The 15,883-nt window shown below is 43.8% G+C and overlaps 1 protein-coding gene across 1 annotated transcript in view; it reads right to left on the bottom strand.

Annotated features, from left to right (window-relative positions):
• The window catches only part of fbln1 (fibulin 1), a 69,786-nt gene that overhangs the window by 15,736 nt on the left and 38,167 nt on the right, over window positions 1-15,883 (bottom strand). The window contains exons 15-16 of the mRNA XM_083764004.1: window positions 11,644-11,789; window positions 8,300-8,440 (exon numbers count right to left, since the gene is read on the bottom strand). Coding sequence (XP_083620130.1) covers window positions 8,300-8,440; window positions 11,644-11,789 — 287 coding nt within the window. The remainder of the gene's footprint in view (window positions 1-8,299; window positions 8,441-11,643; window positions 11,790-15,883) is intronic.

Below are 15,883 nucleotides of genomic sequence, written 5' to 3'. Positions count from 1 at the left end.
CACCCACTCGGGTAGACCGCAGGGACCTACAGTACACCCAATCCAACCCTTGATGCTGAGTGCCAAGCATCAAGGCACTGGTTGCCATTTCATTGTATGACCAGGACGAGGATCGAACCCCGACCTCCCAGTATCAGGGCGGACACCCTAACCACAAGGCACTGAGTTGGTAGTGAACTATGAGGGCAGTGTAAAAAAGAAAAAGAAAAAGGAAATGAATACAATATTTGAAGTCCTACTTTGTTGAATGATGGTTTGTCCCACAGGTCAACAATGCGACCCCAGGGCTAACTCATCCAACTCATAGCCTACTGGTTTGTCATGCAGTGCATGGTTTGGTCAGCCACACTGGTGCTTCACAACACGACCACAAGCCACTCTTTCTTGTTGCTGAAGGCAATTATGTCATTACATTTTACAGACATGTGATTTGTTTTGTTTTTGCAATTTCTGTGCTGCAACTCTTAGATGAAAATGAAAACCATGCCCGGCTTTAGAGACTGCAGACCAGGGCACCATGAAGTTTAGGGGGCACCATGAAGCAAACGCCAGGCAAAAAAGAAAGCAAAAGACCATCACCGGACTATTGCAAGTACTGTACAGTGCTGAAATACGGTACTGACTGAGGGGAATGCTGAAATAGTGCTCAATAGTTGCTGAAACGTGACGGAAACACCCCCTCACCCCACTGTTGATTTGAAGTGAAAATGTTGAACAGCCCTGAATAACCATATATCGTTGCTGTCTTATCTCTAATTCTCCATAGGCCTATTCTAACTTTTAGTTTTTTCATAAACCAGTAAGACACCTAAGGGCGAGAAGCGGCGAGGTCACGTGCATGCATCCGCCTCGTTGACGGCAGACTGCCGGGGCGAGAGCTGGTGCTTTGGCATGGGGGGGGTCAGATCAACATGAATTAATTCTGTACTGGCCATATAAGGAGCATGTCTTGAGTGTACAGGGTTTGATGAGGTCAGATCAACATAGGGAATGTCAGAACAGGTCAGATCTAACGGTGGTAGCAGGGACATTCTCTTGAGTGTACAGGGTTTGATGAGGGCCGGGCCGTAATTTTTCGGGGCTGTTGAGAACTCTAGTTTTCACTGCCTGCTGGGCGCGGCTGCACTAATAACTTTGGGGCAGGCCCGTCTAGAGTTGGAATGGGTCAAAAGGGAGACATCGAAGAGGAAGAATGGATGGGGAAGACTCAATATAGTGAAACCAGCAAATGTTTTAAGCTGTCATCTTAAAACATAAACTGGCATCTCTGAGGAGGAGAGTGGCCAGTAACTCACCACCGAGAGCCAAGCAACTGTCAACAAGCTACAGGTCCGGAGACTAGTGTCACGACTCATGGAGTACGCCTCACTCACCTGGATGAGTGCTCCACCTACACATCTTGGTCTACTGGACAATATTCAGAGGAAGGCCCTCAAAATAATTGGAGTTGACCAGGACACTGCCACACCCTGGACCCACTGCCCTAGAGACCTCCAGGACATGCTCCCTCCAGCATACAACAGATGGTGAAATACCTGCCTATGCACAGACACACCAGAACATGCTCTCGAATCGATCCACCGGGCTCCAATACACTCACATTGGACAGAACCTTTCTCCACACTGCTGTCCAGGTGTGAAACAGCCTACCAGAGCATGCAGTTGACTCCATCACAGACAATGGCCTTCAAGACGCAGAGTTCATAGACAGTGAAAATAGCAGATCTACATATTTTTACTTGAGTCGTGACCCATACAAATTGGTCCATGACAAACAAATGGGTCAGCGACCCACTGTTTGGGAAACTTGTGCTAGATCAGTGGTTCCCAAACTTTTTAGCTCAAGCCCCGAAAGAGAAATTGTAAAATAGCTGTGAGCTTGCAGATCTGCTATATTTTCCACTACTTCTTAACATTGGGTCAAGTTAACATTTGTTTTCTAATTTATTGAATTTCTTTGACATTTTATTTTATTTTATTCATGAAATTCTATTTTGGATATGTTTGAGTTTGTTTTCAACTCATGAAAATGTGTGAAAGATTAGAAAGTCTGTCAAAATTAGGGAAAATTAAAATAATAAAGGCATATTCATTCGCGACCCACAAAAAGAGAACCACGATCAGCAAATGGGTCCCGACCCACTGCTAGATAAGAGGAAAGCCCCCAGCGCTTGGAGGAGTACGTGTCGACCGCACAACCAAATTGTTTTGAAAAGGGAACGGGGCTCATCATCCACATCCACCTCCCCGGCTGCCAAAATCAATCATCTCTTTATCAAGCCTGTTCAAGCAGCCTGCCCCTAATCAAACGATGGGAATGACGGTTGCTCTGCGTGACTAATGCATTCCTCTGTTACTTACGTTTTCAGAAGTTGTTTCAGAAAAGTTGTTTTTGTCACAGCGATGACAGTACATACAGTACACATACACACGGCTTCGGTGGATTCACTGCATGTGTACCTGCTGTGGTGTCTGTGTGTGTGTGTGTGTGTGTGTGTGTGTGTGTGTGTGTGTGTGTGTGTGTGTGTGTGTGTGTGTGTGTGTGTGTGTGTGTGGTCAGGGTTTGTGCTACCGGTCGCCAAGGGATTCGCAGACTGTTTGATTGGGGTCTGATGGTGTTTTTCCGAAGCGTTTTGGAGGGTGTTTGCACAGTTGCATCACGCTGTTATAGGCTTGTTATCCACACACTGACACTGTATATATTATGACAGCATGGGGAACAACCAGTGATGGATGACATCAATGATTCTCAACCTTTTTGAATTTCGAAAACCAGTCGGGCAGAAACCTTGTATCTTACATGTTTATGTTTTTCGCGAATCAAGGCGACAAAAGTAGTGAAAATGGCAGATCATATCAGATCACAACAAATCCACAGACTCTCTTCCATATATGTGACCAGATTTGAAAGCATATGAAAGCATGTTATCATAGCTTCAAATTGGCATATAGGTTGTTCAGTTTCACACACCAGTTTTGGAGATATGGCTTATAGAGTAATGTCTTGCAGAGAAACAGCGAGTTGAGAAAACAGGCTTGAAAGGTTCACTTCTGTGGACTCTTAACATATTACACCTAGCTACATGTTTAAGCATTTATTTCATATTTACATGTCGCTGTAAACATGACACTTATTTCAGATATGCTCTAGTATGTGAAGAGTCTGCCTGTGCTATTAACTCATTTTGGATTAAAAAATAATAATAATTAAGTTATTCTCCTCTGGTGAAAAGCTGGAGGTTGCACGATGGCAGGCTCTGAGTCAAATCTGGTCACATACAGTATATCTCATCATAGTGTGGTACAGTGTAGCGGTCGCTGTGTACTACACTGACGAGAAGAGGGCTGACCCAGAAAAAAGGAAAAGTCAGTCTTATAGTTCCTATACATTCACCTATATGGTCATAAAATATGGGTCATGACCCAAACAACAAGGTCACGGATACAAGAGTCTGAAATGAGTGAACTGAGAGTGCGTGCGTGCGTGCGTGCGTGCGTGCGTGCGTGCGTGCGTGCGTGCGTGGAGACTCTGGAGAGACAGTGGTAGTGGTGTTGGTGTATTTCTCGCTGTGTTTATGTCCATGTTTGAAGCGAGTGGTTTTAGTGAGAGTAACTATGAGTCAATGAATCTAACAGAAAATACCTCCATCCAGCGAGCCCGTTAAGAATCACGTTTTCAAACTGTAGCAATGTGTGCAGATCAATTCCCCCACGATTCCTCATAGCCTCGTTTGTCCCTTTTGAAAACACCAAAAGTGGCCAAAAACAATGTATGTCGTTAGTGTGCACACTTGTTCAATCAGTGGAGCCTCAATGTCTCCCACTTTTCACATCCTGTACCAGTGTGTAATCCCACTGTCGGACATGCAGCGGAGATGCTGGAAACTAAAGCTTTCCTCCAGCCAGCCCTGAACCTTATGCAACAGACAAGGAGCATCCATGGGCCACTGCAATTAGCCTTGTTACCTAGGTGACACTTCCCATAGACAACCCATTCATCCAAACAGAAAAGTCCTCTCTAATTATATTAAACAATGTCAATATCACCAACATTGTAGCTGTAGGGAAAGCTTGAATTATCCTCTTTCAATCTGTAAAGTGTTTGTTTCATAAAAATCCACCTTAGACATTTTATGAGCTACTTCCTGTCAAGAGATTCCTTGCAGATGATTTTTTTTTAAGTGCTGGAGTTTGGTGCTTGTTGACTATCACTCAATGGCCCATGTGTACCACCTGTTTTGAATGTGCACATAATGCAGGAGGCAGCAGGAGGTTGCTTTACTGATAACGAGCGCTTCCATACTCTGATACTTAAAACATAATCATCTGCAAGGAATTTCTTGACAGGAAGTACGTAGCTCATAAAATGTCTACGGTGGAGTATTAAACAAAAACTTTACAGATTGAAATGAATGGGCTCTCTATGGGAAGTGTCACCTACTGTAGGTATCACCTTGCTGGCAAGATGGCAGCCGTGTGAATATCATCAATGGCAGCACAAGCCACTAAAGCAGTGCCATGGGTGCCACACTGCACTGCAGGCAGCCCCTGACCCAATACACTGGTGTGCAGTGCCACAGCATGGGCATCTTGGGCATGCTAGGCATTTAATGGGCAATGAGGTAACACTCCAGTATATGGGCATCTGATGAGGGGGTAACACTGTGGAGCTGTATCCAATCAGGGCCCAGTGGGTGAGGGAGAGAAGTGTCTGCTCGCAAACAGCAGCTTTCATGTGGTCACAACTCACATGTTAAAGTGCTTCTAATGCTCTGAAGGCCTAACACTGCAGACTGTCTACAATGGAACATGGAACAATGCATCTGACCACATGAAGCACAGCTCAGCGCCCACCATTAATACTGCACATATTCCTTCCCTCTCTCTCCCTCTGGAATTTTATTCCCTCTCTCACGCACGTGCACAAACACACAGACACACACACACACACACACACGCACATACATTATACAAAGGGCCAAACAACAGACTAATCAACACCTCTTCCAAAAAGAAAACAAAGCCATATCCACACACAGACTGCAGTGATAACTGATGCATCTCAACATACTGTATGACACCGCATGGAATTAAAATTTTAATGTAACGGGCAGCAGACTTTTGTACAAACCTATACATCTGTTTCTGCACAAAGCCTGCATGTTGTGGACCGCTTAGCTTGATGCATGCACCCTCTCTCTCTCTCTCTCTCTCTCTCTCTCTCTCTCATTTTCAAAAGTTTAAAGAAATTGCAAAGTGGGACTTTCTACTTTTGGTACTCAAAGTAAAGTTTTGATACCAATACTTTTGTCCTTTTACTCAAGTAAATGTTTGATTCTGGACTCATACGTACGCACTAGTGTACTGTACTGTAAGTGTTTCTACATTTGCCGTATTTGTACTTTTACTCTGGTGAAAAAAAGAGAGAGTACTTTTTCCACTATACTGCCTTCTACAAAGACAGATGTGTACACTGACAGTTCGCCCCTTCATCCATCAGCAAGCAGCAGAAGACTCTCTCTCTCTGCCTGCATCACACAAACACACAGCACGGCACACACACAACCCAAAACAACAAAAACAGCCAGCTAGTGGCAGACAGGCCCAACAATATGTCATCCCCCGGGCCACAACACCCCCCCCATCCTCCCGGGGCCCAAGAGGCTCCGTTCAACCCCTCCCCACAGGCATGCACAAGCCTTGGGTCACCACCAGACTAGTGGATGGGGATGGGGGCTCCTACCCAAACATGTGGTGGTGGAAGGAGAATTAGCCTACTCCCATTTGTTTAAGTAAGTACTTTTACTTAAGTGTTTACTTAAGTAAAAGTAGCAATGGCCGATAAGAAATACTCTGTTGCAAGTAAAATATTCCATATCGTCGCCGTCGTTGGGCTTATCTCCATAATTCTAACTTTTTGCGTTTTTTCGTAAATTAACGCCCTACTTGATCATACTATACAGCCGCACACAAAAGTATCAAAAGTAGCGGCTCAATACGCGTCATGGAATAGCAAATATTTGGGGGGGGGGGTCAGATGTAGTCGAAAGAATGCAGACAGTTGCATCCTCAGGGATGATAGAATACTATCTATTGAGGGGGAAAAGCACAATGCCTGACTTGTCACATTATTGTCACTGAAAAGCCACAAGTCATGATCGTTGTCTTCCAATATGTTTCTCAAGTATTTGGTATCATCATTGTATCATAATATGAAATCTAAATCGTCTCTGTCGGATGGGAACCGTCAAAAACAGTAAAAAAAAGAAGTACTCTTGACCCTGTAGTATGATCAAGTATAGGGCATTCATTTACAACAACAGACACAGAAAAAATAAATATGGAGATAAGATGTTTCTGACGCGGCCAGCAACAAAATGTACTTTCCTTTTTTCCACCCGCTGATGGGGATGTGGCCGCTACCCAAAACATGTGTAGTAGTTCCACGCCACTGAAGATGGTATCTGCTCTGCTGGAGCTGCAGTGTGAGGCTTTGCTTTTCTGCTCTGCTAGCTCTGCTCCATTCCCTGGCTGGCTGGCTGGCTGGCTGGCTGGCTGGCTGGCGGTCGCAACCAAGCACGGCAGCAGGGCCTTGTAATGGTCTGCTCGCTAGCATGCTTCTCAAAACCACTCCACAGTCATGCAAACGAAGGCGTGCGTGTGTGAATGCATGAGTGTGTAGAGTGGAGACATAACGAGAACAAGTACCCAATATATCATCACTGGGTCGTCAGGCGGAGACCTTTGTTTGTCCAAAAAATCTGTCGTGGAATTCTGGATCAATCAGCAATCGATGAGGCAATTAGGAGTCAAGACCAAAAGACCATATTCTAGATGGTGATGGTTTATGCTTCATGTACATGATATCATGGGGAGAAGTACAATAACACTCATTCGGTGGTACGGTAATTCTGCCAAGTGCACAGGGCAGAAATCATAGTTAGACTGTAGCTGCTTCACGGACAACTGAGCCATAACAAGATAGGCTGTACCAAAACAATATCTATTTGGTCTAGTGGAGACATTACTGTTACTGTCATAACGCATTAACTTTATGAAAAAGCGTAAACAAGTTTAAACATGGTCAATTGGACATTCAGGGTTTCCCGCCCCAACAGCGACGATACACAGACGGCTCAGAAAATGCACGCACGCAAGCATGCGCACACACGGTGGTGGTGGTGGTGGACCAGCGAGTGGATAATGGTGCTTTCTTTACCCACAAGAGTAGGAAAAGTGATGCCAAATGTTAGCTGTAGACAGAAGGCGTCCTTCATTCATTGGTCTCTCCAAGCACCAATCAAAGGGCATGCAGAGCCTTCAGAGACACAGATGCAGGATGGAGTATCATAGTGACGGTGACAGCCACATGATTCCAGCGGTGGGCAAGCACCATTACAGGCCATGTCACATGCACTTATATCACTACTGTACTATACACATGGGAACATCCATGTGCTGTTGTCTTCACTCCAGCTCACTCACATACTGTAATTGGCCTACAACACCGATACACCATGATGGTGCATATGTGACTTTGTTTTGTCCAAATCTTTCGATAATGTCAGATCTACAAGCTATGTGTGTGCTGCCTGCTTGTGCTATTTACTTGCGCAAGCAGAGCGTGCAAGTACTGCAATCGGCTGAGTATGTATGTATGTATGCATGTATGCATGTATGTATGTATGCATGTCGTATGTATGTTGGTGTCCTCAACAGCCAATAAGGGACCACCATTCTTGGTGACTTAACTAAGGTACGTTTCAAGGTTGGTATAAGGTCAGCAGCAGTCGTACCCAGACAACAGAAAGCTCTAGGACTCAGAGTTGCAGTCGTACCCAGACAGCAGAGAGCACTATAGGGACTCAGAGCAGCAGTCGTTGCAGTGATGCCAGTGGTGAGCGCACCTCATGGCGCGCTCTGCTTGTGCACAAGTAGGCCATGCATGGCCTACTTGTTTGCAAGGCGCAAGTTGGCATCTCGAGAGAGTGCATTTCTAGTTTCAAATAGATGACGTATAAAATAGGGCTTTATTATTACAAATGGACATACTCAAGGAAAGTAAAAGTACCTAGAAATCGGTGTTATTCGTGTCCTCACTGTTTTGCCTGATTCACTGCCTTTATTTTGTTATTTTATGTTTTTGCTTTTCTTTTATCTGTATAAAGAACTTTGAGCTGCATTTTATGTGATGAAAGGTGCACTATATAAATAAAGTTTATTATTATTATTATTATTATTAACTCACATAGTCTTTCCAGACCCCACCGCTCACAAAAAAGGCTGTATGTATACTCACCGACATACGTCCCGCCTTCAACCCTCTTGATGATGTCAAAGGCGTCCTGCGCGTTGCCTTCCAGGATGTCAAACTTGACGTCGTAGCTGCCGAAATTATAGGAGTTGTACGCTGGCACCGTGGTTCTCAGGAACACGATCTCTGTTGGAAGATAACAACAGACGCACGAATGCAAGCACACACACAAACACAAACCTTTTAGGGCCTTAAAAACCTCCATAATCACGTTCGCATAGCGAACAGCCCGAAGACTGTGCCCAGTTCCTTAACTCTTTTTTTCCCTCTCCTCCTCCTGTCCAAAGTGGAAGACAATAAAACAGGAGATGGAGGAATGTCTGTGTGTTTATTGTACATCAAGAGCGGGTCATGGCGAGGCTGAGGCTTTTCTAGTGCTTGTTGTTGAGCTTAGAGAGAAAAAGGGCCCTAGAATCTCTTTTACACCCCAGTTGCAGAGCTTATGAGAAACGACACAGGCTCAGCTCCCCATGACGTTGAGGATGAGTGTGTCTGAACATACGGGGCCACATGCAGGCCAATAGATGCTTGTCAGTTTGTCACAGAGTTTGTCTGCATGTGATTACGGGGCGGTTGCTCACATCCAACCCAGCGTGGCAGAACATTCTCTGGTGTGGCCTCGGCCAAGGATAGAGAGTGACTCGGAACAACATCGTGGAATAGCTCATTCTGGGGGGGGGGGTTAGAGGTACTCGAACGGATTCAGACATTTGCGGAGGGGGAAAATGCATTTCGATGGGACCTCAGGGATGATAGAATTCTACAGCCCTCAAGTCATCATGGTTGTCTTCCAATTTGTTGCTTCTCAAGGATTTTGGGCATCAGATATGCAATTGCTGCTGTGTGGAAAGCCCATATGTCCAAAACTGCAACTTTTCAGGATTCAAATTCGAAAACAGTTTCGAGCTTGCATATCGGTTACTTTTGAGTCTTTTGTGTTTAACACTGTAGTATGATCATACATTTTAACAGCAATACGATACGTATCTCGATACATGGTTGACGATACGATACATGGACAATATTGGTTCATGGTGATACAATACCATTCAATGATTTAAAATCGATACAGTAACTATTTAACAAAGAAATTAAATCTGTGTGAATAGTGCAGGTTTTTAAGGGAAACATTTATTATCATGGATATACAGTAAAGCACCCTGGCAAATACACAGAGATTATATTTGGACAAAACCCTTACTGTACCTTGATTAAACCCCTCCTTTTCTTTTTTCTTGTTAAATGACTAAACACAACACACAGGTACTTAGTATTGATAATTATCTGCATTGCAAAATGATTTGATACAGATTATTTGCATTGCAAAACAATACGATGTGATACGAAGTAGATTGTTCGATGCAGTTACTATATATTGTTACACCCTTAGGTATTAATTTAGGAAAAACACAAAACATTTTAATATAGAGTTACTGTAGAAGATTACCGACAGCAATATAAAACATGTACGAAATGTAAAGGCTGGGGTACACAGTGGCGGCAGGCTCCATTGTCAACCATGTGCAAAGAGATATGGCCATATTGCTGTTTTCATCACAAAGAAGCATTTAAACTATAGCATTGTGTTGCTGCCATTAACCATCTACATTGCACTCCATGGTTGCCAGTATTATGTTGTTGCTGTCTTACAGTATCTCCATATTCTAACTTTTTCTGTTTCGTTTCATTAATGCCCTACTTGATCATACAAAAGCATCAACAGTAGCAGATCCACAAGCTTTTGATTTAGTAGATATGCTATTTTTGAAATTGAATCCTGAAAAGTATCAGTTTGGGGGCATCATTGCTGTTGGGCAGAAACCTCATTTCAACTTTTAATGTTTTGGTAAATCAATGGCATTTATTCATGGAAAATGATTCTGATATGACTCCATTATAGTCTGTAATGCTTATACAGTACATCAAACAAGAAGGGACGTTCAGCTATTTCAATTCGAAACCACTTTATATCATCATACTATAATTAACTCAATGTCTGAATGAATGAATGTGTGTCAGAAACACTGCCGTAGCTCCTCACTGCCTGCACCAATCGCTCCCACTTTTCACACAGGCATTGACCATAATAATATGGAGGTCTTAACGACGCCCTTTTTCCAATTTAACAAATTAATAACTAATGTATTCATGAATTCAATATTCCCATCAACTTGCATGGGGAAATGCGAAAACTCACATAAAGTATTTTTCTCCCAGAAACCGTCTGAGCTATAGTTACAACACTTGGAGGGGAGGTTCATAATAATTATTAAAATGAATGTAATGAATAATTACATCAGTCGGCCTTATGGTGGCGCTATAACAGCCCACTTTAAATTTCACCTTATAGCTCTTGAACCGTAGGTAAAATCAAAATGTCACTTCCCCATGATTCATCATGACGCATCTCCCCATATAGGCCACGTCCATTTGCGTCAGGATAGATTTTCTGCCATTTAGAATTTTCTTCAAAACACACTTTTTGCTCTTCCACCTACAGCTTTTGTGCAAATCTCAAAAAGATCGGTACACATGATCTCTGGACCTATCCGATGAAAACACCACAGCCAGAATTTTTATAGTCTGTATTGTTCGGCTGTAATCGGTGTCCAAAGTTAGTGGGGCCTGTTTCACAAAAAAATTACCAACAGAATGTCCAATCCGGCCACCCCAAATTTCATTCCCATGTCGTGGGTGGTTTAATCAACGGAGAGCGCAAAGCAATGCCATTTTCAGCCATAGGGGGCGCCGCAAATGCGGAAATGCTTTTGGGGAGATAAAGCGTGCGCTCTGGCGAAAACAGCTAAACTACAAGCTCACAACATCACAGGTTGCAAAAGCCATGAGTTTTCTCAAGCCAGAGCTCAGAATTGTGCACATTTTGGACGCAAATGCACCTACAGTTTGATCTGTGCGACTCACAAAATACATTTGGGAGTACCTGTGTGACTGTCCATACTGTAGTTTCTGTGGTGCATGTCAAACTGGGGGGCCTTCATACTTTTCAAATGGGGGTCTGTGGGCTAATAAGTGTAAATGTTGTGGTCCTTGCCATGAACATATTTCCCTACCATGCATTTGTACGAATACTTTCATGTTATAGTGCGGTTTATATTCATTAAAGAAAACCCACAAATATATTATACAAGTTAAAACCCAGAAAGTAGTTAATACAGCATTACAATACATTTTAACCACTTCATGCCATGCTGCGAGCTTGCAAACCTTCTCTTCTGGCGGTCCCTGCATGGCACAAACTCTTTTCAAATTGGGGGGGGGGGGGGGGGTCCTTGACAAGAAGTGTGTGAGAACTTCACAGTGTAACGTACCCTCAGGTCTGGTGAACTCTCTGAAGGTGGGCATGGAGATGACCGTGTGGGACACAGAGTGGACGGGCTCCAGGATGCAGGCCACGTCGTTGGGTTTGCACGACTTGATGCAGCGGATGGTGTCTGACCGTGACACTCTGGCTGCCCTGGAGGTCAGGAGAGAACACACACACACACACAGCCTCTGACCTTTAACCCATGTAAACCAGGAAAAGCTCTGTCATTTTTAGATTTTAATCACTATATTATACTTTGGCTAAAAATAGCAGATATTCAAGCTCATAGCGGGTCACTCCGTGCCGTGCTATGAACTTATTGCAACCGCAGGTCGCAGTTAACTATGAAATTGTGCATTTCCCGTCAGTCAATCAGTCACTCACTATTGCTGATGTCATCAATATTAAGCCCATATATGAGAATACCCCCATATATGGTCATGCCTCATGACATCATGATGTCATCATGTATACATGTATTTGTGCAGCTGCGCCGGCAGCTGGCGAAAACTACAACAGACCTGAAAATGAAGGCCCGGCCCTACCTGGGCTCTCATCAAACCCTGTACACTCAAGACACTGCCCCCACTGCCACCCTTAGATCTCCATATATGGAGCTGACCTGTTCACATTCCATATGTTGATCTGACCTCATCAAACCCTGTACACTCAAGACACGCTCCATATATGGCCAGTACAGAATTCAATCCATATGTTGATCTGACCCCCCATGTCAAAGTGCCAGCGCTCGCCCAGCAGTCTACTGTCACCCAGGCGGATATGTTCCATTCTACTCAGTCTGTGTCTCATAGGAGGGCTGTGTGTGGACACTTCAGAAACCCACCTACCTGTACCAGTGACATCCTTTTAGTTGACTAAATTTCATAACATTTAGTCAACTAAAACCTAAAGTTGATTTAGTCGACTAAAATGTATTTTTGGCCGTCGCAATGCTTGATTTATACTTTAGCTGTGTGCCGAAAATGGCCGATATTCAAGCGCTTTAATATATTAACTGCATGAGTTTGGTAGACACAATAGTGCTGACTTATATTTTTTATATTTACTTTTTAACTGTATGCGTCACTCTGGTGTACTCTGAGGGCACAATAAGAGACAGATTGCATAAAACAAGCCACCTCAACCTTTTAATTTGCCTACCAATTTATATCTTTCCTGTTGTCTCATACTGTATGCTCAACTTCATACTAGGTCACTCATAACTGCCTTCAAAATCCACTGCCTTTTATGATTTATATTTTTTGGGGAATCATTTAGTTTTCCTTTCTAGTAGTCGTGGGCCAGACTGAGATGAGTTGAAAGACGTTTATTTTATTTTATTTATCTATTTTGCATAATGGCATGCCCAAAAGTGTCATGAATTATTGTATTATGCGCGTGTGTGCGTGCGTGTGTGCGTGTGTCAGGGGCCGAAGACTTACTACGCTTTCAAGAGAGTGATGCACAACCTGCACAGGGAAAATATTATGATTTGCAGATCATCCCCGGCCTCGCATCAGATAATCTCTTCAGGACGATTTATGGACACAGGGAGGGCTCTAAAAGACTCCTAAATTGTGAGCAACATGACTAGACAACTCCCCATCCTGTCCTCTCCCCCCTGGGCAGCTCTCATCCTATTATTTAAGGCCTTGTTTATTCCACTGGGTCTCAAAGGGTCCAGGAACCTCTTAGACTAGAGCGGCGTTCCTCAACAAAATTTGTTGATATACTGTATAGCATCAAAGTATGTTTTAACCACTTTAATACTATTGTATGCTTAGGCTATTCAATAATAGACAACAACAATAGCCGATCTACAGGGTCTACAATCTTGGAACCCATCGGAAAAAGGGGCAGAGAATTCCGTCTTGAGAGATTACAGGGTCTAAAATGTCTTAAAAATGGTAAATAATGGTAAATGCCAATGGTGCATTTATAGAGCGCTTTTATCCAAAGCGCTTTACATAGATTTGTGCATTACATTCACTTCACAATTAGAGCAATTAGGGGTTCACAGTCTTGCTCAAGGACACTTTGACACCAACTCTGGGAGAGGCCGGGATCGAACTGTGAACCTGGCAGTTCCCATCCGGCCACTGCCACCCGTGGCAAACATAGCTGAACATTCTGCAAAAAAAAGCCAATCTACAAGTTCACAGCGCATCCTAACGTGACATATTGTGAGCGTGTAGATGCGACAATTGTTTAGCAAAGACATTAAATGTCTTTGCTAAACAATTGTCGCATCTACACACCAAATTTTGGTGTAGATAAGAGGGGAACTGGGGAAGAAAGTACATAGGCCTACCCCATTGTATATCGTCTGTCGGGTGGAAACCTCATGTCCAAAACTTTTCAGGATTCAAATTCCAAACCACCAATGGTAGCAGATTGACAAGCTCAAAGCGGATCGCTTTGCGCCACGTTTCAAGCTTGTAGATCTGCTACTTTTGATGCTTTTGTGTAGCGCCGTAATGTGATCAAGTAGGGCGTTCATTTACGGAAAATATCGATACAAGCGGTTTCTTCCCAACAGCGACAATATAGTTTTAGGGTTTAAGTGGTCAACAGTGATTTCTTGTCCATTAACAACATCGTTATCAAGAGTGCATCTTTGAATCAGCAAAGGAAACTCTTGATTGATGAGGGGCCGACTGTTTGAATCTCGGCATAACGGACGGCCCAGACTCCGTCATGTAAAGACGTTGTACATTCAGTCTGGACTCAGACCGGGAGACAACCGCACATACGGAGGGTTATATCGGGTTATAAAAACAAGTCATCCTGCCATGTTTAAGTCCACTTAATGTGCATGGTGGACATATAGCCACATGATGAGTCATGAGACCTACATGTCTGGCTCTCCTCACCCCTCAGGGCACTGCTGGAAAGTATAGATCACGTACTCAAGCACTGTATTGTACTTCAGTACAATTACTTTAGTAGGCTACTTTATACTTTATAGTATTAGCTACTACATATCTCAGAGGCAATGTTTGAACTTGAACTCCCCTATGATTATTTGACACGTTTTGATACAAGTTACTTTGCAGATATTGATTATTGAAAAATATAGAAACCACTTCATATACTTACGCCATTTGAAAACAGAATATCAACAAGCTCAACATGCATTGCCATGCAACGCAATCTCACAACTGCAAGAACACGATGTACTGCATGCATGGCAACTCGTTGTGTGCTTGTAGATTTGCTATTTTCAAAACATTTACACATTTTTAAAACCTCATGAAATGCGAGTTTACTTTTGGTGCTTTTACTCAATAACATTTTGAATACAGGACTTTTACTTGTAACAGAGGATTTGTACATTGTGTGTTTACTGCTACTTTTACTACAAAAAAAGGGGTACTTTTTCCACCAGAGCCCTCAGGGGACCCATAGGCATGGAGCTGGCTGCCCAGGGCCGGCTAGGGTTGCAGGGCTCCTTTCATAGGGAGAGAGAGGGGAGAAGCCCCTGACAGAAAGTCAAGCCACCGCTGGGTAGGGGCTTGTAATTAGCAATTAGCGGGTGGGTCCAAGTTTTGCTTTGGCCCCGGCCAAAGCCACAAAATGTTCTTGTAGTTTATAATACCTCGGGCCTAGAGCTGCAGGGAGAGGGAGGGAGAGAGAGAGAAGGGGGTACTGCAAGACGGCGGAAACACTGTAGGCCAGGGACTAGAGTGAATTTACGACAAGATAATGACACACTGATATGACCCCCCCCCCCCTCCCCTCGTACAACAGGCGGGCGCGACAAAGCACGGGGGGTGCAGCAAGTGAAGCGCTAATTATAGGCAAGTGTGTGTTCCCGTTTTTTACACTCCTGCGAACGCAAGCGGACAAGGAGCGCATCACAGTAGGCCTATCATACGCTCTCTCTCTCTCTCATCTCTCCACGGCTCACGTGGCCCGTAGAGACCCAGCCCAGGAGGAGAGAGAAAAAACTCCAATACTTTTCAGCCCCAGAAAGAAAAACAAGAACTTTTTTCCCCCTCTGGAATGGAAGTCTTCTTGGTCAAGCACACGGCCCCCTTTTTTTTATATATATTTTTTTGTAATTATTATTTATAGTCAGCACATTGATAATGCCCCAACACAAACAGTGCAGGGCATCATTCATTCTGCGCGCGGTGATGTTTGCTCCACCACAAATTGTTCAGACCACCGGCCAGATCCCAGAGCCCCATAACTCAACGTCAAAGGAGAGGAGGGAAAAAACCCTTGGTGTGTGCGCGGCT

This window comes from Protomyctophum parallelum, assembly GCF_964188405.1.
Source record: "Protomyctophum parallelum genome assembly, chromosome: 4".
Lineage (NCBI taxonomy): Eukaryota > Metazoa > Chordata > Actinopteri > Myctophiformes > Myctophidae > Protomyctophum > Protomyctophum parallelum.
This window is presented reverse-complemented; position numbering and strand designations above follow the sequence as displayed.